Source organism: Cherax quadricarinatus, chromosome 80, assembly GCF_038502225.1.
Source record: "Cherax quadricarinatus isolate ZL_2023a chromosome 80, ASM3850222v1, whole genome shotgun sequence".
NCBI lineage: Eukaryota > Metazoa > Arthropoda > Malacostraca > Decapoda > Parastacidae > Cherax > Cherax quadricarinatus.
The window spans coordinates 10,081,016-10,108,451 of record NC_091371.1 but is presented as its reverse complement, the minus strand read 5'-3'; the positions used below and the strand labels follow the sequence as shown (position 1 = coordinate 10,108,451).

Here is a 27,436-nt window from a genome sequence, read left to right as displayed (position 1 = left end):
AGCTGACGGAGCTACAGGAAATCTATGGGAGACATTTAATGGCCAGTGAGCCATTTCCTGCCAGACCTCCACCATTGGCATCATTGGCTCATAAAACCATTGAGTGTTAAAGGGTTTCCGGGAAGACATGGGCGTGCACGGCCGCCCACCTTGTCCCGGCGTGCATGGCCGCCCACTTGGTAATGGGCGGTGGGATGAAAGACATCACCGCCCATACCCTCTTGTGTCATAAGAACATAAGACAGAAGGAGCACTGCAGCAGGCCTACTGCCCCATGCTAGGGAGGTCCAAGTCACCTACTTGCCCATGGTAGGCAGGTCACAGTCCCCTACTGGCCCATGCTAGGCAGGTCCAAGTCACCTGCTGGCTGGTACATGGTATGAAAGAGAAAGGAAAGTAGGAATGTGGCACAATGGGTGAGTTCGCAGGTGGCTGACCACAGCCTGGTTGATCAGGAACTGCTTTGGGGGACTTACCAAGACCCCTCACCAAGGCTGCCAGAGGTTTATTGATACTCTTCCCTTAAGCATGAACGGTGAGTTTTGAAAAGTCCAGGTCACTTTACACTTACTAATTCCTCTCTTAGTGCAAGATACAGGTAGTATAAAATAAGTGTGTACAAAATGTGAGGTGTCTGTTAGGCTCGTATGTTGTTTTAAATGTTTGTGGGAGAAGAATACTAACAATGTTGCAAGAGTGCAGAACTTTTAGTAAACTTCCGTCTCACACTTGGATGACAGGATGACCATCCTTCCTTGGATGGCTATACCTCCCTGGAAGACCATACCTCCCTGGAAGACCATACCTCCCTGGAAGACCATACCTCCCTGGAAGACCATACCTCCCTGGATGTCCATACCTCCCTGGAAGACCATACCTCTCTGGATGTCCATACCTCCCTGGAAGACCATACCTCTCTGGATGTCCATACCTCCCTGGAAGAACATACCTCTCTGGATGTCCATACCTCCCTGGAAGACCATACCTCTCTGGATGTCCATACCTCCCTGGAAGACCATACCTCTCTGGATGTCCATACCTCCCTGGATATCCATACCTCCCTGGATGTCCATACCTCCCTGGAAGACCATACCTCTCTGGATGTCCATACCTCCCTGGATGTCCATACCTCCCTGGAAGACCATACCTCTCTGGATGTCCATACCTCCCTGGAAGACCATACCTCCCTGGATGTCCATACCTCCCTGGAAGAACATACCTCTCTGGATGTCCATACCTCCCTGGATGATCATATCTCTCTGGATGACCATACCTCCCTGGATGACCATACCTCCCTGAATGTCCATACCTCCCTGGATGTCCATACCTCCCTGGATGATCATATCTCCTGGATGACCATGGATGATCCATACCTCCCTGGATATCTCTCTGGATGTCCATACCTCCCTGGATGACCATACCTCCCTGAATGTCCATACCTCCCTGGATGTCCATACCTCCCTGGATGATCATATCTCTCTGGATGACCATACCTCCCTGGATGACCATACCTCCCTGGATGACCACACCTCCCTGGATGACCATACCTCCCTGGATGACCATGCATCCCTGGATGACCATACCTCCCTGGATGACCATACCTCCCTGGATGACCATACCTCCCTGGATGGTTGTTGTCTACTATTGTACCACTGACTACCACCACCTAAATGGTGGTAGTCAGTGGAGTGTTGATTGGTGGTGGTGGTAGGGATATTTGTTGTTGGTGATAGATGGGGTGGTTGTGCCCCGCTGAGCGTTCCCTACCCCTATCTTCCCCTCCCTACTCACCTACCTTCCCACTCATCCCTCACCTTCCCCGGGGCATCAGAGTCCTGTGTACATACCGAACAATGTCATTTATAGATCCTGCTGTGATCTTGTCTCTGATTGCTGATGTGGTGCCCACGCCCAGTCTGACGTGATACCCACGTCCAGTCTGACGTGATACCCACGTTCAGTCATAAAGTTGTCAGGAAGTGGAATAATCTGGAGAGTGATGTAGTGGAGGCAGGATCCATACATAGCTTTAAGAAGAGGTATGATAAAGCTCATGGAGCAGGAAGAGAGTGGAGCTATTAGCGACCAGTGAAGAGGCGGGGCCAGGAGCTATGACTCGACCCGTACAACCACAATTAGATGAGTACACACACACACACACACTCGGCCTTCCACGTTACAAAATTGAATTAAGTTGCAAGAGTAATAAATCTGAGTATGTGTGGGGTGGGGTGGGGTTGGGGGAGGGGGTTGCATGGAGGGGTTGGAGAGGTGGGTGAGGGGGCAAAGCCTCATACATAACTGTAATATTAAACCAAGGTAATAACATACCTTGGGAAGGGGTCAAGAAGCCTGTACTCCGTGACCGGTCTTCTTAAACCCGTTTCCCGAGGTTGTCCTCAGTACATTTGATTCATAAAGTGATAGTAAGGAAGGAAGGTAGTGTTACACCATACCTAACACCGCCGCAACACCGCACCGTAAATATGAAAGCCAGGAACGGAAATGTTGAACGAGGTTATAGCGACAGGCTCCACATTCCAGGATGATTCACTGGACAAGCTTCACCTCCCGTCTGTGTGTAACATTATCAGTCCAGAATCTTAATCGAAACTCAACCAGCCAGATTTCTGGGAAGGTGGCGCGTCATCGCAATTAATGTTGCCACTACTGGGAAAACACTGTTGGTATTTCTAAAAAATTTTCCGAGTTTTAATGCGGTCTCTCTGCGCCTTTGTTGCGCGGCCCCTCCCCGCACCTCCCCGCCACTCCCCGCCCCTCCCCGCTTCGCCCCTCCCCTCCCTGCTTCCCTTTTGATCCCAAGATGCAATGTGATACAAAACAGATGTATAGAGGGTTTTTATGCTCTCCCTTTCCGCTTTTTTCGTCCGCGGAGCCGAGTTGAAATCGCGAGTGATATTTCCTGGTGGTTGATGTTGCGTCAGTGTGGTTGATGTTGCATCAATATTGCAGAGATGCCAACCAGATGTAGCAAGTGCCACAGGCTGCTAGACACGTACTTACACACTCCTGTTAATCTATCTTCCGTGAGATTTCACGTCACGTGTACGTGTAAGTGGGTTAAACTGCGATAAACAAGGTGGAAGGAGATGTGTATGGTGAGTGTGTAAGTGTGTGAGGTGCGTGAGGAGTGAGAGTAGAGAGGAGGGTGTGAGTGTGTGGCAAGTGAGGCGGACAGAGAGGCGGACATGAGTAAGCATCAAGTCTTAGTCAGGAAGGGTATCATTTGCCATCCCACAGTGATCAAGGGAAGAGGCTGTCTCGCCTCTGTCTCATCTCTAAAGTGATTAATACCAGCAGTACAAGTGATCAATTACGGCCAAGTGTGCGTGATGTGAGTGAGGCTGGGCGGGGTGAGGCGGGGTGAGGCGGCGGGGGAGTGTTTACAGTGCTAGCAGACCCCTGCACCACCTCCCTCTCCCACCACCACATCAAACCATTCTTGCACCGCCAGTGATTTAGCGTACAAATCTGGACGTTCACTCCAAGTTTGCAGGAAACGTCGGAAAACGAACGTAGGAATGAAGATAGTTTTCATTCTGACACCACCAGTGATACGCACGTTTATGTAACCCGTATCTAACGCCAACAGTGATACGCACGTATATGTGACCCGTATCTGACACCACCAGTGATACGCACGTTTTTGTGACCCGTATTTGACACCATTAGTGATACGCACGTAAATGCAACCCGTATCTGACAGCACGAGTGGTACGCACGTTTATGTAACCCGTATCTGACACCAGTCAGCCAAGGCGTTGTCAGAAGTGCCTCTTCCGTTCTCTGAAGCGCCTTACGTGGTTTCAAGAACACATTATTGGCGTTTGTATATGGTACAAAGTAACACAAGTTAGGTAACCTTGTATTTCCTGACAAACAAAACACCACTATCTTAAAGACGACAATATGTGAAGGCTTTAAGGAAGTCTTGAGACACTGACGTTGATAACGACGCAAGAGAATGAACGTACATAAGGTTCTGCCTGCGTGAAGGGAACTTAGTAGGTTCCTAAGTTCCTTGTCAGTTCCTGCGTGAAGGGAACTTGGTAGGTTCTTAAGTTCCTGTCAGTTCCTGCGTGAATAGAACTGGTAGGTTCCTAAGTTCCTGGTCAGTTCCTGACTGCGGTGCGTGGGTTGGATGTCTAGGACCCGGCGGCGGGGACGTAGATCCCGGAAAATATCCCTGGGATATTCCTCAGGCTTCGGGTATTCTTAAGACTCTAGGTATCCTCGAGGCTCCAGGTATCCTGGAGGTTCCAGGTATCCTAAAAGTTCCAGGTATCCTCGAGGTTCGAGGTACCCTCAAGGCTCCGGGTGTTCCCGAGGCTCTAGCTATCTTAGAGGCTCCAGGTACCCTCTAGGCTCCGGGTATCCCCGAGGCTCCAGGTATCCTAGAGGCTCCATGTACCCTCTAGGCTCCGGGTATCCCCGAGGCTGCCAAACAGGTGATGGTTCTGTGTACAATTCTTAGTAGATTTTTTTAACGATATGTGACAAGCTGATTCTCCAGGATGCTGTCACCAGCAATTATTGCCTCACAAGAACTGGACTATGTAAGAAAGTGTGTGTGTGTGTGTGTGTGTGTGTGTGTGTGTGTGTGTGTGTGCGTGTGTGGTTGGGTGTATAGTTGTGTGTGTGCGTGTACGTGTCCGTCAGTCCGTGTCCTTGGCGTTACCTGGTTCGTGATCGCAGTGAGACCAGCATAATAAAACTCGGTAGGTTATCATATTTGGACAGTCCCACGGCCATAAGAATTGACCTCTGTATCTGGGGAATGTGTGTGTGTGTGTGTATGTGTGTGTGTGTGTGTGTGTGTGTATGTGTGTGTGTGTGTGTGTGTGTGTATGTGTGTGTGTGTGTGTGTGTGTGTGTGTATGTGTGTGTGTGTGTGTGTACTCACCTAATTGTACTCACCTAATTGTGGTTGCAGGGGTCGAGACTCAGCTCCTGGCCCCGCCTCTTCACTGATCGCTACTGGATCCTCTCTCTCTCTGCTTCCTGAGCTTTGTCATACCTCTTCTTAAAACTATGTATGGTTCCTGCCTCCACTACTTCACTTGCTAGGCTATTCCACTTGCTGACAACTCTATGACTGAAGAAATACTTCCTAACGTCCCTGTGACTCGTCTGAGTCTTCAGCTTCCACTTGTGACCCCTTGTCCCTGTGTCCCCTCTCTGGAACATCCTATCTCTGTCCACCTTGTCTATTCCCCGCAGTATCTTGTATGTCGTTATCATGTCTCCCCTGACCCTTCTGTCCTCCAGTGTGGTCAGTCCGATTTCCCTTAACCTTTCCTCGTACGACATTCCCTTGAGCTCTGGGACTAGCCTTGTTGCAAACCTTTGTACTTTCTCTAACTTCTTGACGTGCTTGACCAGGTGTGGGTTCCAGACTGGTGCTGCATACTCCAGTATGGGCCTAACATACACAGTGTACAGTGTCTTGAACGATTCCTTATTAAGGTATCGGAACGCTATTCTCAGGTTTGCCAGGCGCCCGTATGCTGCAGCGGTTGTGTGTGTGTGTGTGTGTGTGTGTGTGTGTGTGTGTGTGTGTGTGTGTGTGTGTGTGTGTGTGTGTGTGTGTGTGTGTGTGTGTATGTGCGTGTGTGTGTGTGTGTGTGTGTGTGTGTGTGTGTGTGTGTGTACTCGCCTAGTTGTGCTTACCTAATTGTGGTTGCAGGGGTCGAGTCACAGCTCCTGGCCCCGCCTCTTCACGGGTCGCTTCTAGGTCACTCTTCCTGTTCTATGAGCTGTATCATACCTCTCCTTAAAGCTTTGTATATGCCTTAGGCTTTTTAGGCCACTTCACATGTGCCTTTCGGCATCTCTTCATCACCTTGTGGCAGTTTTGTCTGTGTACCTTGCGGCAGTTTTGTCTGTGTACCTTGCGGCAGTTTTGTCTGTGTACCTTGCGGCAGTTTTGTCTGTGTACCTTGCGGCAGTTTTGTCTGTGTACCTTGCGGCAGTTTTGTCTGTGTACCTTGCGGCAGTTTTGTCTGTGTACCTTGCGGCAGTTTTGTCTGTGTACCTTGCGGCAGTTTTGTCTGTGTACCTTGCGGCAGTTTTGTCTGTGTACCTTGCGGCAGTTTTGTCTGTGTACCTTGCGGCAGTTTTGTCTGTGTACCTTGCGACATTATCAGTATACTGGTTCTCACTCACTAGGTAGGAACAATTAGGTCATTTGAGTAGGTTCGAGTCTCACAGATACTGTAGCATTGACCATCCCCCAGGATGCGACCCACAACAGTCTACTAACACCCAGGTACCTATTTACTGCTAGGTGAACAGATGCAACGGGTGTAAGAAGACTTGCCCATACGTCTCGCCCTGCCCCTGTGTGTGTGTGTGTGTGTGTGTGTGTGTGTGTGTGTGTACTCACCTAGTTGTACTCACCTAGTTGAGGTTGCGGGGGTCGAGTCCGAGCTCCTGGCCCCGCCTCTTCACTGATCGCTACTAGGTCACTCTCCCTGAGCCGTGAGCTTTATCATACCTCTGCTTAAAGCTATGTATGGATCCTGAATCCACTACATCGCTTCCCAAACTATTCCACTTACTGTGTGTGTGTGTGTGTGTGTGTGTGTGTGTGTGTGTGTGTGTGTGTGTGTGTGAAAGGCTGGTTTACACGGCTCAATACAATCACACCGACCTCCTGGAGTTATCGTCTGTGGTCGGGACGCTGTATGCGCGCCTGGGGGCGGCTGCGGGTGGTGTGGGCGGCGGGTGGGGGACTCTAGATTAAAATAAGAAGAGATGAACTTTGTGTGGGGCCATCCTGGGTTGCTAATGGTACCACAGTTTCCACTAAACTCCTATCATCACCACACCTCTTAATTACACACCTATAATTAATTCGGGGTAATTGAAGGTGGGTGTTGAAGGTAGGGTTTGTAAAGGGGGGAAGTGGGTGAGGGAATACAGGGTGAAAATCCCCTTGAAATAATCGTAGGTGAGGTGGTAGATTCTTAGTGGGACCACCACCCCAGTAGCCACTAAGACCACTTCACCTTGCCACTAGTACCACCTCGTTACTCGACACACCACTGCCACTCGGCACGTGGCGCTGCCAACAAGCGTTCAAGGTAGTTAATGTTGTGTCATTGTCAGGGTGATTTGTGAAGACTAAGGTGAGGTGTCTGGAGGTGAAGCCTCAGGTGATCATTGTGTGTCGTACCTACTCAAGTGACTTTGTATTCTGAGTGCCACTAGTAGTGAGGGTGTCTGGCGCCACCAGATTGCTACAGTCAGAGTGCCACTACTACAACCTGAGTGCCACCTGAGTGTCACCACTACAACCAGAGTGTTACAGCCGGAGTGCCACCACTACAACCAGAGTACCACCACTGCAACCAGAGTACCACCAGAGCGTCACCACTACAACCAGAGTGCTACACCCAAAGTGCCACCACTACAACCAGAGTGGCACCAGAGTGTCACCACTACAACCAGAGTGCTACAGCAAGAGTGCCACAACTACAGAGTGCCACCAGAGTGCCACAACACTACATAATGTCGCCCTACACACCAGAAGACTTCGAAAGGAGTCCACGACGCCAGTCATACAGGTCACCCTACATAGTAAGTATTTTACTAGAGTGCCACACATAATAAGTGCTTACCACCAGGCCCTCCAGAGTGCCAGTGCCTGGGAGGGGAGGACAAAGTCTTACCTCGGGTGAGCCTAAAACCTTATAACGTGACAATATAACCAAGGAATGCTTCAGTAGGCCTACTGACCAATTCTAGGCCAGTCCTACGGACAGTCATTTCCTGGTCTAAGTTTACTTAATCTGTCAAAGTTAACTAAATACATTTACACATCTATTTTGAGAACAGTCACTAGGCCTAGTAAGGGATCTTTTATATAATACATATGGATGGTACTAGGATACTTAGATAAGCTATACAACACATGTAAGAGGATCAGCAGCTATGCTGACACTTAGGCCTGACACACTCAAGCTGTCTAACACACTCCAGTGTGTCTAATATACTCCAGCTGTCTAACACACTCCAGTGTGTCTAATATACTCCAGCTCTAACACACTCCAGTGTGTCTAATATACTCCAGCTGTCTAACACACTCCAGTGTGTCTAATATACTCCAGCTCTAACACACTCCAGTGTGTCTAATATACTCCAGCTGTCTAACACACTCCAGTGTGTCTAATATACTCCAGCTAACACACTTCAGTGTGTCTAATATACTCCAGCTGTCTAACACACTCCAGTGTGTCTAATATACTCCAGCTGTCTAACACACTCCAGTGTGTCTAATATACTCCAGCTGTCTAACACACTCCAGTGTGTCTAATATACTCCAGCTGTCTAACACACTCCAGTGTGTCTAATATACTCCAGCTGTCTAACACACTCCAGTGTGTCTAATATACTCCAGCTGTCTAACACACTCCATTGTGTCTAATATACTCCAGCTAACACACTTCAGTGTGTCTAATATACTCCAGCTGTCTAACACACTCCAGTGTGTCTAATATACTCCAGCTGTCTAACACACTCCAGTGTGTCTAATATACTCCAGCTGTCTAACACACTCCATTGTGTCTAATATACTCCAGCTGTCTAACACACTCCAGTGTGTCTAATATACTCCAGCTAACACACTTCAGTGTGTCTAATATACTCCAGCTGTCTAACACACTCTAGTGTGTCTAATATACTCCAGCTGTCTAACACACTCCATTGTGTCTAATATACTCCAGCTCTAATATACTCCAGCTGTCTAGCATACTCCATTGTGTCTAATATACTCCAGCTAACACACTTCAGTCTAATATACACTGTCTACTCCAGTGTGTCTTATATACTCCAGCTGTCTAACACACTTCAGTGTGTCTAATATACTCCAGCTGTCTAACACACTCCATTGTGTCTAACTAAAACCGTTCAACACACCCGGGGTCTAATATCTCCCGCCAAACACTTCAGTGTGTCTAATATCCCACTCAACACACCTAGTGGTCTAATATACTCCAGCGTCCCCCCATTGGTCAAAATCCAGCCAACACACTTCAGTTGGGCTAATATTCCCGCTGTTAAAACACTCTAGTGTGTCTAATAACTAGCGTCTAACACACCCATTGTTCAATATATCCCGCCAACACACTTCAGTGTGCTAATATCCACTGTCTAACACCCCAGTGTCAATATCCAGCTGTTTCCCCCGGTGTCTAAATACCAGCGTCAACCCCCCGTGTTTTTAATATACTCCACTTCACACCCCAGGGGTCTAATATACCCAGCTAAACACTTAGTGTGTCTAAAATCCCAGCGTCAACACACTCCATTGTCAATATACTCCCCTGCCCAAAACCCCCAGTGCAAAATTCTCCAGCGTCAAACACCCATTGGTCTAATATCTCCAGCTAACACCCCCAGGGGTCTAAATTCCCACTTTAACACACCCGTGTGTCTAATATACCCAGCGTTAACACAATTTGTCTAATATCTAGCTGTCAACACACTCCAGTGTGTTTAATATACCCAGTCCCAAGTGTGTGTTTACAACACACACATCACACTTTACAAATTGCTGAGACAATACATTTCTCGAAGGAAATTACACGAGACGTTTCGACCGCCCTGGACCAGTTGTCCAGGAGGGACCGAAACATCGTCTTGTGTTTCGTCCCAAAGTGTTGATTATTTTTTTACACTTCCTCTGCCCAGATGTATTCGCGACGATTTTTTTTTACAGATGATGTAACTCTCTGTTTTGCTCGATTATTTCTTTGCATCATCAAACAACTGTATAGATAAATGGTAGGATGAACGAGGACTCGGTAGATCTGGTACTGACACCACCACGGTTCGAGTCCCCTGGTTAAGCTTATGTTATAACGACTTAGTTGTGATTTCACGAGCATGTGTATTTAACCCCTCTGTATCGGATAGGTTATACTAGGAGGGGTGTTCTAGATAGGCCTACTAGGTAGGCTAGAAATTTTACTGGTGGCTCTCTCGTTGCACCTTCTACAAGTTCCATTAATCTTGTGCCTATTTTTTTCGATATTTCTCTCTCCTTTAACCTCGGCATGAGTGATAACCAGTGGTGGCAAACGAAGCCTTCTGAAAGAAAGGTTGGGAGGCTGGTCTTGTGATACAGGGTGATACATAACACTTGTGTTACAGGATGATACACAACACTTGTGTTACAGGGTGATACATAAGGGAGTGCAGTAAACTTCTATGGGACGAAATTCGTAAGGCATCTACATACGAAAATGTTGTGCTAATGGGAGATTTCAACTATAGACAGATTGACTGGAGCAATTTGACAGGAAATTTAGAGTCGGGTGACTTTCTTGATACGATCCAGGATTGTTTTTTAAAACAGTTTGTGACAGAGCCAACTAGGGGAAATAACCTCCTTGACTTAGGGAAATCAGATCAAACAAAAATGATCCTAAATGGATGAACAATAGATTAAAATATCTGATTGGTCAAAAGAGAGGCATATATAGGCAAATCAAAAGAGGAGAGGGGCAATTAAGAAATCGATATATTCAGTTAAAGAGAGAAATAAAAAAGGGAATTAGAAAAGCAAAAAGAGATTATGAGGTTAAAGTTGCAAGAGAATCGAAGACTAACCCAAAAGGATTCTTTCAGGTATACAGAAGTAAGATCAGGGACAAGATAGGCCCACTCAAAAGTTCCTCGGGTCAGCTCACTGACAGTGATAAGGAAATGTGTAGAATTTTTAACACATACTTCCTCTCAGTTTTTACACAGGAGGATACCAGCGATATTCCAGTAATGATAAATTATGTAGAACAGGACGATAATAAACTGTGCACTATTAGGGTCACAAGTGACATGGTCCTTAGGCAAATAGATAAATTAAAACCTAACAAATCCCCAGGCCCTGATGAACTGTATGCAAGGGTTCTAAAGGAATGTAAAGAGGAGCTTAGCACACCTTTGGCTAATCTTTTCAACATATCACTACAAACTGGCATGGTGCCAGATAAGTGGAAAATGGCAAATGTGATACCTATTTTCAAAACAGGTGACAGGTCCTTAGCTTCGAACTATAGACCAATAAGCCTAACCTCCATAGTGGGAAAATTTATGGAATCAATAATTGCCGAGGCAGTTCGTAGCCACCTTGAAAAGCATAAATTAATCAACGAATCTCAGCATGGTTTTACAAAGGGGCGTTCCTGCCTTACGAATTTATTAACTTTTTTCACTAAGGTATTTGAGGAGGTAGATCATGGTAATGAATATGATATTGTGTATATGGACTTCAGTAAGGCTTTTGACAGGGTCCCACATCAGAGACTATTGAGGAAAATTAAAGCACATGGAATAGGAGGAGAAATTTTTTCCTGGATAGAGGCATGGTTGACAAATAGGCAGCAGAGAGTTTGCATAAATGGGGAGAAATCAGAGTGGGGAAGCGTCACGAGCGGTGTTCCACAGGGGTCAGTGTTGGGCCCCATGCTGTTCACAATCTACATAAACGACATAGATGAGGGCATAAAGAGCGACATCGGCAAGTTTGCCGATGACACCAAAATAGGCCGTCGAATTCATTCTGACGAGGACATTCGAGCACTCCAGGAAGATTTGAATAGACTGATGCAGTGGTCGGAGAAGTGGCAGATGCAGTTTAATATAGACAAATGCAAAGTTCTAAATGTTGGACAGGACAATAACCATGCCACATATAAACTAAATAATGTAGATCTTAATATTACGGATTGCGAAAAAGATTTAGGAGTTCTGGTTAGCAGTAATCTGAAACCAAGACAACAGTGCATAAGTGTTCGCAATAAAGCTAATAGAATCCTTGGCTTCATATCAAGAAGCATAAATAATAGGAGTCCTCAGGTTGTTCTTCAACTCTATACATCCTTGGTTAGGCCTCATTTAGATTATGCTGCACAGTTTTGGTCACCGTATTACAGAATGGATATAAATTCTCTGGAAAATGTACAAAGGAGGATGACAAAGATGATCCCATGTATCAGAAACCTTCCCTATGAGGATAGACTAAGGGCCCTGAAACTGCACTCTCTAGAAAGACGTAGAATTAGGGGGGATATGATTGAGGTGTATAAGTGGAAGACAGGAATAAATAAAGGGGATGTAAATAGTGTGCTGAAAATATCTAGCCTAGACAGGACTCGCAGCTATGGTTTTAAGTTGGAAAAATTCAGATTCAGGAAGGATATAGGAAAGTACTGGTTTGGTAATAGAGTTGTGGATGAGTGGAACAAACTCCCAAGTACCGTTATAGAGGCCAGAACGTTGTGTAGCTTTAAAAATAGGTTGGATAAATACATGAGTAGATGTGGGTGGGTGTGAGTTAGACCAGATAGCTTGTGCTAACAGGTCGGTTGCCGTGTTCCTCCCTTAAGTCAATGTGACCTGACCTGACTAGGTTGGGTGCATTGGCTTAAGCCGGTAGGAGACTTGGACCTGCCTCGCATGGGCCAGTAGGCCTTCTGCAGTGTTCCTTCGTTCTTATGTTCTTATGTTCTTATGTGTGTGTGTGTGTGTGTGTGTGTGTGTGTGTGTGTGTGTATGTGTGTGTGTGTATCCCAGGTTGGTGAGGGGATGGAGGTTCGAGCCTTCACCACTCTTTGCTCTGATCTAGGGCCCAGTGGAGTGTGGGAGCAGAATGTGGATGGTGATCATGGGTTGGAGGAGGATTATGGGTTAAGGATTATGAATGAATCGCGGCATGGGTTACAGGATACGAAGGAAGTAAGAATGGGTCGAGCTGTGAACTATGGGTCACAAATGGGCTAGTAATGGGTCTGAGATCGTGCTTCCCATTCTCAATTAAAAGCATGGGTTCTCTTCCTTCACCTGGGACCCATATACACTCTTCATCAGGGCCATGGGCTAGTAACCCCACAGAAGCCATACATCGCTGCGTTATTCAAGTCATTGACAGCCACGAAAGAAGCCATACGTTTTGAAACACGTCTCTTGAAGACGTTGCCCACACCAAAACATCGTAATCTCATTTGCATACAGCCTCGTAAAGGTTTGCACCAATGACAAACACTTGACGAAATGCAGTGGAAAGTGGAGACTTAAATTCAACATAACCTTCTATAGTGGACCCCCGCTTAACGATCACCTCCAAATGCGACCAATTATGTAAGTGTATTTATGTAAGTGCGTTTGTACGTGTATGTTTGGGGGTCTGAAATGGACTAATCTACTTCACAATATTCCTTATGGGAAAAAATTCGGTCAGTACTGGCACCTGAACATACTACTGGAATGAAAAAAGTTCGTTAACCGGGGGTCCACATATTCTTGTCCTCCTTTCACTTGTGTATCTGCTGAAGAGGACCCCCAGAAGGGGATCGAAATACACACACTAGTTAATCTTCGTTTCTGTCTCAATGTAGATTATTATTGAGCATTAAGACAATGTATTTAATACGTCGGAAATACGACGCAGATTCTTGCGAAGGAAATATAGTTAAGACTGACGTAATGTAAAATTTAGAGAAATGTTTGTATCAGCGTTAATGTTTACGTTGTTGTTTGTGTGATAATAGAGATCTCTGGCGTCAGTGGTCTAGCTAGGAGAGGATGGTGTTGTGGAGTGACTCTGGAGCGACACCGGTGTATTGCTGGTACGTCTATGATGGGGATGCCCGGGTGTTGTGCATGTGTCTTAATTTCATCTTGTCGGTATTATATACAACTCTTGTACTACTACTACTACTACTACTACTACTACTACTACTACTACTACTACTACTACTACTACTACTACCACCACCACCTCTTCCTGCCTATATATAGCCGTCCTGCTCCACTTCTGGTTAGTGTGACTTTGTCAATGGTCCAAGTCGGAACGAAGCGTCGTCGTAAGCTTCTCTCTTTTATGTGCGGGTTATTTGTGTATTGTTCCAGTCACGGTATTGTGCCTTATTTTGTTATTTACACTGAGTCTTGACTGGAGAGAGACAGAGACGTACACCACAGCACTGTATCATCCTTTGCAGAAGATACTAGGATCTGCACGAGACTGTCATCCGTTGAGGACACTGCAAGTCAAGAAGATATAAACCAAGTTTTCCAATGGGGGACCGGGGGAGGGGGGGGTTCCGGGGGGTCAACACCCCCTGCGGCACAGTCCTTGACCAGGCCTCTCGGTGGATCAGGACCTGATCAACCAGGCTGTTACTGCTGGCCGCACGTAGTCCAACGTACGAACTACAGCCCGGCTGATCGGGTACTGACTCTAGGTATCTCTTTACACTTCCTAATTCTTAGGAAGACGGATTCCGACTCAGCTCTTCACTGCTGCCGAAGGGCTCATAGATACCCTCCCCTTCCTCGGATCAGACATGATATCCACGCATTCCCCAATCACTGTATAAGTCGGATGGCGAGACGCAAGTATTTTTGGTGTCTGTTTTCGTTTCCGATTAATTTTCAGGCTCTAATGAGTGATTAGATAGAGATGTAACTAGGCCGAGAGGCAGGTGAGGGTGGCCTCCTGATGGGTGGGCGGCCCTGGTGGCCTCCTGATGGGTGGGCGGCTCTGGTGGCCTTCTGATGGGTGGGTGGCTCTGGTGGCCTCCTGATGGGTGGGTGGCTCTGGTGGCCTCCTGATGGGTGGGTGGCTCTGGTGGCCTCCTGATGGGTGGGCGGCCCTGGTGGCCTCCTGATGGGTGGGTGGCTCTGGTGGCCTCCTGATGGGTGGGTGGCCCTGGTGGCCTCCTGATTGGTGGGTGGCCCTGGTGGCCTCCTGGAGGTGCCTGACAGGTGTACAGTGTCAAGATCCAAGGCAATATTTATCCACGGTGGGGGAGGTGGATCACGGAGCCGTGTCACCTGATACCCCCTCCCCCCGCCCACTCCACCTCACCCCCCGCCCACTCCACCTCACCACCCCGCCCACTCCACCTCACCACCCCGCCCACTCCACCTCACCCCCCGCCCACTCCAGCCCTCACCCCCGCCCACTCCAGCCCCCACCCACCCACAATTCCCCTTAACCCCATTTCTGATATATCACGATCTCATCAGAAGTCAGTCCGAGTACATCCCAGGGATGTACTAGACGAGTACGTCCCAGGGCTGTGCTAGACGAGTACATCCCAGGGCTGTACTACACGAGTACATCCCAGGGCTGTACTAGACGAGTACATCCCCGGGCTATACTAAACGAGTACATCACAGGGCTGTACTAGGCGAGTACATCCCAGCGCTGTACTAGAGGAGTACATCCCAGGGCTGTACTAGACGAGTACATCCCAGGGCTGTACTAGACGAGTACATCCCCGGGCTGTACTAGACGAGTACATCCCAGGGCTGTACTAGACGAGTACATCCCCGGGCTGTACTAGACGAGTACATCCCAGGGCTGTACTAGAGTACATCTAGGGAATTAAAACTAGAAGAGTATATTTAGAAAATTGATACTAGAAGAGTACAAGTAGGAGAGTATTTCTAAGAGGTTTAAACTAGAAAAGCACATCTAGGAAGTTAAAACTAATTGAGTACATCTAGGTAAGTATATCTAGGTAAATACACACAAACACACACACACACACACACACACACACACACACACACACACACACACACACACACACACACACACACACACACACACACACACAGGAACCATACATAGCTTTAGGACGAGGTATAACAAAGCTCAGGGAGCAGAGAGAGAGAGAGAGAGAGGACCTAGTAGTGATCAGTGAAGAGGCGGGGGCAGGAGCCGAGTCTCGACCCCTGCAACCACAGTTAGGTGAATACAATTAGAGTACACACACACACACAGTACTCTGCATGTTTGTACCTAGTTATGTTGTAGTCTTAAAGTGTAGTTGTTTGTTATATTAGTGTTTGCATGTGATTATATTTGAAATACTGTAATGGTGTGTAGAGCAGGTGTGGCTACACACTTGCTGAGAGTCAGGGCAGGTGTGGGGGCAGGTGTTGTGTGTCAGAACATGTGTGTGTGTGCGAGAACAGGTGTGTGGGAAGGTGTTGTTACACTCTTATGTGTGTCAGAACAGGTGTGTGGGTGTAGGTGTGGGTACATGCTAGGTGTCAGAAAAAGTGTGTTTGCTCACCTATTTGTGGTTGCAGGGGTCGAGTCTTAGCTCCTGTGTGCGTGTGTGTGTGTGTGTGTGTGTGTGTGTGTGTGTGTGTGTGTGTGTGTGTGTGTGTGTGTGTGTGTGTGTGTGTGTGTGTGTTATTGTTAGGGTAAAACATCATTAAACTAGTTATATGGTAGTTCTGACTCCGAGGGGTTATTACGGTGTGTCGCCGCCAGCACTGCCATCTAGCGGACAGCTGTGAAACTCCGTATTTCATCTAGTGTGAGTTTCCTTTAGTTTCTAATCCTGGTAGTATCAACCTTACCTGCTGCCAGGAATATTACTTCATTTATTTTATATTTAACCTGGTTACCAGTAATGACATGGCAGTACAATTACCACCCTTTGTGTTTATTCATTGTTATACTTAATAAATATCTTTTAACCAGTGTTTTTTTTGTCATCAGCTGTGTTGCTGACGTAGTGGTCCAGAGTAGACGCTGGGTAGCTGGGAACTGTTCGTCAGGTGACGGTACTTAGTGGAACATAGCGACACTTAGTGGGACATAGCGACTCACTGTCTCTCCTTTGATATCTGGAGTGAGATACTGCGAACTAGTATTGACAGGAGCTTGTGTGTGTGTTGGAAGGAAGGCAGGTGTAGCTACACACTTACTGCCACAACAGGTGTGTGTGTTGGACAGATGTGACAGGGTACTAACACGTGTTTCTGGTCTTTTCAGTTATATGAGTTGAGTGACGACTTGAAGAGAAAAGAATTCCTTGATGAGCTCTTCTCTTTCATGCAGAAGAGAGGTGAGTAACCCCCCTCATGTTGTGGTAGACCTTGTGGTGGGGGTGGTAGTTGTGGGGGTGGTAGTTGTGGGGGTGGTAAGTGAACTGCAGTTTGTACCAATGTAATCAAGTTCTGATAGCCGTGTAGGCCTGCTGCAAGCTAGCAGCAACGAGCTGATTGACCAGATGGTATTAGGGTAGTCCAGCTTCTGGCTGGACTGCCGGGAGGTAGGTCTCTCAAAAGCGGTCACACCTATGTCTGTATATTATGCAAAAAAAATCGACAACAAGCCATATAAGTTGCAGAACAACCACGGGGGAGTTGAATGATAGCTCTCGGCCTTTCATGTTGCATTCAACACACCAGGAACTTGCAGTGTTTCAGGAAAGACTTCCAAACAAACACGATCACGGGAAGCGCACAGTATGGGCGCTTTGTGTGTGTGTGTATTATATACACACAAGAAATATATATATTATATATATTATATATTATAATTTCTTTAAGTCAGGTATGTAGCACCCTAATCAACACCTGGTTAGCATGTGTTCCTGCAGGTCTTAGACTGTTTGGGTGGAGGGGTTGACGACGATGATTGACGGGGAGAATTTACTGATGCGGGGGGGAGGGGAATGGGGGGGTGCGTGTGCGACCCCCCCCCCAGAGGCCATATAAGTGCGTCTTATAACCTTGTTATATGTAAGAACATTAATGCTGGGGAGGGGGAGATGGAAGGGGAGGTTCTTAAGACGCTCACTCCAATTATATATATAATAAAAATTATATATATTATATATATATATTTATATATATATATATATATATATATATATATATATATAGTGTATATATATATATGTATATATATATATGTATATATTTATATGTGTATGTGTGTGTTTGTATATATGTGTAGTAGACTCTCAAACTATACAAAGATATATTGCTTGAGTTTTGGTATTTATTGTTTAAGGTTACGTGAGGGAGATTGTGATTGTGGAGCACAGGAAGTGGGGGGAGGGTGGGGGAGGTTTGGGGAGGGATGGAGACACAAGGAGAAGGAAGGGGAGGGAGGGGTGAAGGGGTGTCACGATATGAAATTCCGGTGAGGGGTGCGAGTCGTGACTGTTACAAATGATGGGGAGTCAGGGGAGGGGGTGGTTCTTGGAGGAGGGGAGGGTTGTTGGGGAAGGGAGTTTCAACCATCCTCACTTATAAGGAAGGAGGAACACTTCAGGAAGCTAGGCAAGTCCAAGTCACCTACTGGCCCAATCCAGTCAGGTCCCACTCACACCCACCCATGTATTTCAGGTTTATTTTGAAATCACAAGGTTTTTTCAGCTTGTTCCACTCACTCACAACTCTATTACCAGACCAGTGTTTTCCTATATCCTTTTTAAATCTGTCTTTCTACCCTCAAACCATTGCTGTGAGTCCTGTCTTGGCTAGATATTTTCAGCACGCTATTTACATCCCCTTTATACCTGTTTTCCATTTATATACCTCAATCATATCCCCCGGATCAGCCGGGGTGTGGTTCGTACGTTGGATTGCGTGCGGCCAGCAGTAACTGCCTCGTTGATCAGGCCCTGATCCACCGGGAGGCTTGGTCGTGGACCGGGCCGCGGGGGCGTTGATCCCCGGAATGCCCTCCAGGTAGCCCCCTAATTGTACGCTTTTTTTAGAGAGCAGATTCAGGGCCTCTGTTTGCACACTGTCACCCTCACTCGTACCTTCCTGTTATTTTTATTTTCTATCATCTATATCATACCTAGTTTTAAAGTCACACAAAGAATGTGTTTGTATAACCTTCTCTGACAAGTAATGTAGGTGTAGCAACTGTGTGAAGGGGCAGAGACTGGAGGGAGAGGGACAGGTTGAGAGGGAGGGAGGACACCACCAACACTGCCTACAACAACTGGCCAACACTCCTATATTCTCCTGGTGGTGGACATAAAACGTGAGGGTTGACCCCTTACACACCTTCTTCGTCTGCTAATTGTAGTGGCTGTTCATGTTAATGCAGTGGCAGGCTGCTGTTATGTCAGTTATGTGGTATTTCAGAGGCTGCGGCTGCGGCTGCTGCTGCGGCTGCTGCTGCGGCTGCGGAAAAACGCGACAACTGCGGAAAAACACATTGAGTATGTTGACGTGTGAACACCAGAGTTTCCGGTTCAAAGCAATGGAACCTCACGAAGCATCACTTTGTATACCTGGAATACACCTGGAAGGGCTTCCAGGAACCGGGTCCTGGTATACTGGAAGAGTGATAGCACTAACCACCCAGCGTATTCAGAGTTTTAATAAAACAGCAAGAGACAGATCCTGTCTCTGCCTGGGAACACGACCTTCGCTGTCAGTGTTGCAGGAAGGTGACAGACAAGTACATGGAGGAAGACAGCAGAGGACTTGCAAGCTCAGAGGCTATCTGCTGAGGATAGCTATCTACTGCTTTCTAGATTAAGCAGTATTGTATATTCTAGTATAGAAAAGCAGGAAGTGCAAACAGTGACGTCCAGTGGTAACAACTTTCTATATAGCAGTGTTATTGACGTCAGCTTGACCTGCATCAGGGTTCCGCCAATTTTTTTGGGTATTACCCCAAAACAAATTTGTGTACATCAAAATTACCCACTAGACTTTGAAATCCACAGAATCCGAAAAAAAGCCAAAAGTATTCAAATTCAAAATAGCTTATTGAATCCATTTATATGGAGAATAGTCATAGAAATTGAAAAGTATATATTATATGCGATAAATTAACATTAAAAATAAAACGCAAAATTAGCAAAAAAAAATGAAAAAATCTCATTGAGGAACTAAGGGATTTTATTGTAAATATTTTGACGTCGGGTCGAGGACCAATGTTTCATTTTTGATGCCTCAAAATTAGGGCTTTTTTGATGTCAGAGCAATCTGGAAACTGTCTTCGGCGTTCAGCCGGAAGTGCCGGATCCACCAGGCTGTGCTGGTTGTGTAGACCTGTGGTCTGCCAGCAGCCACAGCCTGGTTGATCAAACCACCACCAGGAAAGCCTGGCTTGATTTGTCACAAGAATGTGTCTGGTCCGGGTAGCCTCCAGGTAGTGGTAGTGAGGGGGGTAAGGAATGGTTCCCCCTGCCCCCCTTACCTCGCCCCCTTCCCTAGTCCCCCCCCCCGCAACACCAGTACCAGGATGCACCCTGCAATTTGGTATCAATAAAAATGGAGGCAGGTTAGGATAATTTCACCCAGGCTGGGATAATTACCAGGCGGGACACTGCAACCTTAACCATCCCCACCACCACCCCTTAACCCCCTCTCCTGTCTTCCCATCCCCCCCTCACACCCCTACCCTCTCCTTCACCACTTAGTCTCCCCCCCCCTTCTTCCCATTCTTTAATTTCTCACCATTCTGGCCCCTTCATTCCCCTCTTGTGACCATGTGCCTGTGACCATGTGCCTGTGACCATGTACCTGTGACCATGTACCTGTGACCATGTACCTGTGACCATGTGCCTGTGGTACAGATACACATATACAGTTACATAAATTATCAAATTATCATACATAACCTATGTGTAGATTACTTAAGATAACTCAAAGTTAGACAGTGACTATTTCCACTGGGGTCTTTGTAATACCTTGTTATTTAAACCTAAAATGTTAAGGCAGCTAAGTAACTTTTGCCTGTCATTTCCCCGTCTCGGTGTATGGTGATACCCGTCTTAGTTTCACTGGTGGGGTACGACAGCAGAGTGACGTATGTCACATATCTTGGTATCAACAGCATCACATGGGTGGTTTGTGAATGTCTGTGACTGTTGGATGTGTCGGGGTTGCCTCCTGCCCCCACCCCTGCTGCTGCTACTCTCTGCTGCCAGGGGTGTCCCTGCTAGGGGTGGGTGGCTGGGATCAGACGTGCCCAACTGCCATATATTGTAAAGTAAAAGGACACAAGTGCAGCTAATGTGACTACTACAACCTGATCCATCGGGAGGCCTGGTCATGGACCGGGCCGCGGGGGCGTTGATCCCCGGAATAACCTCCAGGTACTACTAGTATTGCACCTCACTCTGAGCCTATATATACCCTCTGTGTCCATGTACTGCCTGTAACGGCTTGACAAAGCTCCTGGAGAGCGAAACGTTGCCACAATAAAATGTCACATTAGTTGCACTTGTGTCCTTTTACTTTACATATTGTCGGTAATTCTGCCATATATTGCCCTGATTATGATACCCTCATTGCCCTGGGTGGGAGTTGTGGTTCCACACTACTGCGACCCGCCCACACTGCCCTTACTATATAGGTCCAGGTATGAAAACATCTGGGAATCTTTCAGGAAACGTTTCGCCCGCCAGTGGCTTCTTCAGCATTGAACTGCAGAAGCCTCTGGCTAGCGAAACGTTTCCTCAATAAAGATTCCCAAATATTCGTCTCATTTTTTAGGTCTAGGTATGTTGCGGGAGGCCTGGTCTGGGACCGGGCCGGGGGGCGATGACCCCCCCAAAAATCGTCTAGAGACCCCTCTGATCTTGTCTATACATATTTAAAACCAGTGCTATAGTTTATATACTTTGCCGATAGAGAACCAAAAAGGCACAATACCGTGACTGGAACAATACACGAATAACCTGCACATAGAGAGGAACTTACAACGATGATTAGGTCTGATATTAATATAGATGTCAGATCTGGGATCTGGCGGAGTGGCAAAGGTACTTTGTACTTTGATAGTGTGCAGGTTCGAATCCTACTGTAGACTGAGAGATAATGTTTGTTAAAAGTTCGCTAGTTTGCGAATTAAGCATATTTCTCTGAAGATGTGTGTAAGCACATGAAAGCGCTCAGGTTTTCTCTCCCATTTTCACTGTGGTACTCCTCAAGGAAGGTTCCTTGATGCTAATGAGGGGCTCTTGATCTAGGGAATTGGATCTGTGCTCCAGTTCCCCGAATTAAGCCTGAATACCTTCCACATGCGCTGTATAATTCTACGGGTTTAGTGCTTCCCCCTTGATTATAATAATTCACTGGTATTTTTCGTTAATGTAGATTTATAAATTCTAGTCTCTCTCTCTCTCTCTCTCTCTCTCTCTCTCTCTCTCTCTCTCTCTCTGGTATTTCTCAGATTTATATCTGTGTAAGTATTAGCGATATCTGTGTAACATGTAGTTACTTCCTGACGGTGCTGCGTCTGCTCCCACGGTCAGGTTACCTTCATATGACCTGACCTGACACTATTGACCCCTTCCCTTGACCTGTCGTCCCCGGTAAGAGTTAAGTGTATCGCCCGGTACCAACAAACAAGTCGTCGTCGTCCCTAGAGTCGTGTTTCAAGGCTCGGGTACTCTGCCTGGCTCAGTTGCTACCTACCTCTTTGGTAGGGTTATCTTAAAGCGGCCAGCTCCTGTATCACTCTTCAATTAACGTTCAAGTAGGTTGTTGTGCGAAGCCGTGCAGGAAGGCGCTACCGTCCTGTTTTGTGTGAGAGTGCGCGCGCTGGACTCGGGGCCCATGTATGGCAGTTGAGAGGGTCGTGTTTTCGTTCTGTGATATACCTGTTTCTATAGCTATCGTAGGTTTGGGGAGGCTTACCTGTTAATTGCCTGGTCATCCAACCTGGTGTTCAGCACACTCGCTACGACTGTCAAACCTGTCGTACGTAAACGAAAGAGAGGACACTGATCAACCCGTCGTTATCTAATATATATATTTATCATTATTCCCTGGGGTCTCGGCTGAATGCACCCAGAGATCGAGATACTATTCCAAGACGATATATGTTCTTTTGTGTGGTACCCAGACAGGTCGGGGCCAGAGTCCTCTATGCCTTTGTTAAAGAAATGAATGATGAACGTTCGGATTATTAGTGTCCCCGGTCACTAGTACCAGAAGCTTCCACTGAAGGGCCTCTGAACGCTGCATTACTGACCACCATGCTGACCACTGAACGTGGCCACGAGCGAAGGGTGCCAAGAGAGTACTTAGAAGCTGCAGTTAAGCGCCAGACGAGCCTGGCCCAAGGCCGAGCTCTGGGAGTAGGAAAAACTCTCTGAACTCGTCAGAGGTAAAAGGCAAGGCAAGGACATAAACCAAAGTTTTTTTTTTTTCGAGTACTTGTATATTCCCACCAGCAATGATATTTACCGTAATTTAAATAGTTTAACAAACTAGAGAGCAAGACGGGCACAATCAACTGGCTACAATTTATACACACATACAGAGCACAGAACTTAAACATGTATTAATCAGCTGAAAGCAGGTGAAGGCCTGGTCTTCATTGTGAATTCTAGCTACAAGGAAAGCTAGCTTGAAGCCCATTCCTCTCTGGTTGACATTTACAATTGGTCGGTTGATCTCAGATGTGAGCACAACTCCTTCACTCACACTGACAGTAAGATGCCTGGCTTTTTGTTGATTGAGGGAGTGTATGATGTGCGGTCGTGTGCGATGCATGCCAAATAAAAATGACGTACTCGTTGCATGCCACAAAGACCAAGACAGCTGTCTGTGCATGATGCTAACATCGACCTTCTGCGGAAATTATTACCGGAAAGGATGCAGTAAGAAGGGATCAGCAACAACACATGAGTAGCAAGGAGGTGTTCGTAAGACGAGGAGAAGGAAGAGGTGGTGGTTTTAAGAAGGGGAAGGAGGTGTTTTGGGAGGGGGAAGGACGTGCAGGGAGGAGGGGGTACAAGGGTAAATGTTTTTCAGGCTTGTGTTTACCTTAGGAAAGTGAAGGGTCGTGTTGTTGAGGCTCATCTTACCTGCCTTGCCTAATTTGCTCTCTCCTGCCCAGAGCCCTCTGTGCATACCCTGCTGTGCTTTGTCTTGCCCTGTTATGTCTGTAACCCTGCCCTCTTTGTGACCCTGCCCTGTTATGTCTGTAGCCCTGCCCTCTTTGTGACCCTGCCCTGTTATGTCTGTAACCCTGCCCTCTTTGTGACCCTGCCCTGTTATGTATGTAACCCTGCCCTGCTTGTGACCTTGCCTTGTCCTCCCCTACTTTGCCCTGTGTTCTTCAGTTCTTGCACTGTTCTACTCATTGCCTTGTGTGCTTGCCAATCCTTGTATACTACAGTGTTCCCTAACCTAACCTTAAGTAATCATAGCCAGCCCTGTATCCTTGCTCCATCCTTCACCTCATCCTTCCTTCATCCCAGTTAACTTTAACCCTCACTTCATCTAACTTTTGTTTACAGCTGACAATGTTGGGTAACTTAAGTATTTATTGGATATAAACCACAAGCAAACAAAAGAAAAGTATCACAGGAGATGTAGAGTGTACACAAGACACAAGATCACCAAACAGAAGGGAAGGAACACGTGGAGGACCTGGCAGTAATAATGTCTTCTGACCTTTCTGTCGAGAAATACAAAGCAAACGCCATAATGGCTAGGAAATTAATAAGGTGAATAATGAGAACTTTCAAGACAAGGGAAATGGAATTAGTGGTGACACTATTCAAATAGTTTGTGTTCTCCTCTCCCCCTCTTTCTTCTCTTCTCTCTCCTTTCTTCTCTTCTCTTTCTTCTCTTCTCTCTTCTTTCTTCTCTTCTCTCTTCTTTCTTCTCTTCTCTCTTCTTTCTTCTCTCTTCTCTTTCTTCTCTCTTCTCTCTCTTCTCTCTCTTCTCTCTCTCTTCTCTCTCTCTTCTCTCTCTCTTCTCTCTCTTCTCTCTCTCTTCTCTCTCTCTTCTCTCTCTCTTCTCTCTCTCTTCTCTCTCTCTTCTTCTGCTTTCTTCTCTTCTTTCTCTCTTCTCTCTCTCTTCTCTCTCTCCCTCTTCTCTCTCTTCTCTCCCTCTTCTCTCTCCTCTTCTCTCTCTCTTCTCTCTCTCTTCTCTCTCTCTTCTCTCTCTCTTCTCTCTCTCTTCTCTCTCTCTTCTCTCTCTCTTCTCTCTCTCTTCTCTCTCTCTTCTCTCTCTCTTCTCTCTTTCTTCTCTCTTTCTTCTCTCTTTCTTCTCTCTTTCTTCTCTCTTTCTTCTCTCTTTCTTCTCTCTTTCTTCTCTCTCTCTTCTCTCTCTCTTCTCTCTTCTCTTCTCTCTTCTCTTCTCTCTTCTCTTCTCTCTTCTCTTCTCTCTTCTCTTCTCTCTCCTCTTCTCTCTTCTCTTCTCTTCTCTCTCCTCTTTCTTCTCTCTTCTCTTTCTTCTCTCTTCTTCTCTCTCTCTCTTCTTCTCTCTCTCTTCTTCTCTTATTTTTTTACAGGGTTTGACAAGGTTAAGGATCCTAGCTTTATTGACAGATATTTACAGGTTAAGGATTCTAACTTTGTTGACAAGCTAGGCTGTTACCTACATCAGCTCATTTGAAAGCATTTTCATTGTTATGAGACATACAAGTAGGAACAGGATGAAGTTGGAGCCATCTGTGGGCCAGCTTTTTCATTTGATCAACTGACTTTATCTGTTCATCTTATGCTGCAGATGTTTTCCCATACTCGGTATCCTGGGTATGTATGATTCAGATGGGTGATGTTCGGGAAAAAGGGTACAGCCAATGAATTGCTGCTTTCTGCCGTCTTGGGGCAAAAAGCTTTTCCCTTTTGTCCTCGGAAGTGGATCAAGTGTGGTATTTTGACAATTGGCCTTGTAAAAACATGGCCACCACCCCCTTATGTTGGGCTCTGTTGAAAAAGATCTACCCAGGATGGGTCCGGCGGAGATGAACGTCTTGCTCTGTTCTCTCTCTGTCAAGCGTCCGGGGAGGGGGCGGGCAAACCAAGAAAGTGGAGCATATAAGGTGTGAACGTCGGCCTCTTTAAAAGATCTTTCTTTCTTCTCTTCTTTTCTTCTTTTTTTTCTTCTCTTTCTTTTTCTCCTTTTTCTTTCTTCTCTTCTTTTCTTCTTTCTTTTCTTCTCTTTCTTCTCTTCTTTCTTCTCTTCTTTCTTCTCTTCTTTCTTCTCTTCTTTCTTCTCTTCTTTCTTCTCTTCTTTCTTCTCTTCTTTCTTCTCTTCTTTCTTCTCTTCTTTCTTCTCTTCTTTCTTCTCTTCTTTCTTTTCTTTCTTCTCTTCTTTCTTCTCTTCTTTCTTCTCTTCTTTCTTCTCTTCTTTCTTCTCTTCTTTCTTCTCTTCTCCTCTTCTTTCTCCTCTTCTTTCTCCTCTTCTTTCTCTTCTTCTTTCTCTTCTTTCTTCTCTTCTTTCTTCTCTTCTTTCTCCTCTTCTTTCTTCTCTTCTTTCTCTTTCTTCTCTTCTTTCTTCTCTTCTTTCTTCTCTTTCTTCTTTCTTCTTTCTTTTATTCTTCTTTCTTCTTCTCTCCTTCTTTCTTCTTCTTCTCTCCTTTTTTCTTCTTCTTCTCTCCTTCTTTCTTCTCTCCTTCTTTCTTCTCTCCTTCTTTCTTCTTCTCTCTCCTTCTTTCTTCTCTCTCCTTCTTTCTTCTCTCTCCTTCTTTCTTCTTCTCTCCTTCTTTCTTCTTCTCTCTCCTTCTTTCTTCTTCTCTCTCCTTCTTTCTTCTTCTCTCTCCTTCTTTCTTCTTCTCTCTCCTTCTTTCTTCTTCTCTCTCCTTCTTTCTTCTTCTCTCTCCTTCTTTCTTCTTCTCTTTTTTTTTCCCCTTTTCCCTTCTTTCTTTTTTCCCCTCTTTTTTCCCCTTCTCTCTCCTTCTCTCCCTTCTCTTTTCCCTTTTCCCCTTCTTTTCCCCTTCTCTCCCCTTCTCTCCCTTCTTTTCCCTCTCTCCTTCCTCTCCTTCTCTCTTTTCTCTCTCCTTCTCCCCCTTTCTCTCTCCTTCTCTCCCCTTTTTCTCTCCTTCTCTCTCCTTCTCTCTCCTTCTCTCTCCTTCTCTCCCCCCTCTCCCCTTCTCTCTCCCTCTCTCCTTCTCTCCCCTTCTCTCTCCTTCTCTCTCCTTTCTCCCCTTTTTCCCTCTCTCTCCTTCTCTCTCCTTCTCTCTCCTTCTCTCTCCTTCTCTCTCCTTCTCTCTCCTTCTCTCTCCTTCTCTCTCCTTCTCTCTCCTTCTCTCTCCTTCTCTCTCCTTCTCTCTCCTTCTCTCTCCTTCTCTCTCCTTCTCTCTCCTTCTCTCTCCTTCTCTCGCCTTCTCTCGCCTTCTCTCGCCTTCTCTCGCCTTCTCTCGCCTTCCTTACCTTTCTTGGGCTACTCTCAACTCTCCCCTTTTCTCTCATTTTCTCTCGCCTTTCTCTCGTTCTCTCCCTTTCTCCTATTCCTCTATTCTCTCATATTCCCCTTGCCCTCCTTTTCTCTCGTTCTCTCCCTTCTCTCCTTCCTCCCTTTTCCCTTATTCTCTCCTTTCTCCCTTTTCCTTCCTTATTCTCTCCTTCTCTCGTTCTCTCTCGCCTTCTCTCCCCTTTCTCCCTTCTCTCCCTTCTCTCCTTCTCTCCCTTTCTCCCTTCTCTCGCCTTCTCTGTTCTCTCCCCCTTCTCTCGCCTCTCTTTCTCCCCCTTTTTTTCTTGCCTTCTCTCCCCTTCTCTCCCTTTTCTCTGCCTTCTCTCGCCTTCTCTGCCTTCTCTCCCTTCTCTCCCTTCTCTCCTTTTCTCTCCCTTCTCTCGCCCTCTCTCCTTCTCTCTTTCTCTCTCCTTCTCTCTCCTTCTCTCTCCTTCTCTCCCCTTTCTCCCCCCCTTTCTCCCCTTCTCTC

The 27,436-nt window shown here is 46.4% G+C and overlaps 1 protein-coding gene across 6 annotated transcripts in view; it reads left to right on the top strand.

Moving 5' to 3' along the window:
* The window catches only part of LOC128702322 (AT-rich interactive domain-containing protein 3C), a 385,866-nt gene that overhangs the window by 263,347 nt on the left and 95,083 nt on the right, over positions 1–27,436 (top strand). For all 6 annotated transcript variants that reach the window (XM_070102108.1, XM_070102109.1, XM_070102106.1 and 3 more), the window contains one exon: positions 16,823–16,895. In XM_070102108.1, the coding sequence (XP_069958209.1) occupies positions 16,823–16,895 (73 nt within the window). The remainder of the gene's footprint in view (positions 1–16,822; positions 16,896–27,436) is intronic.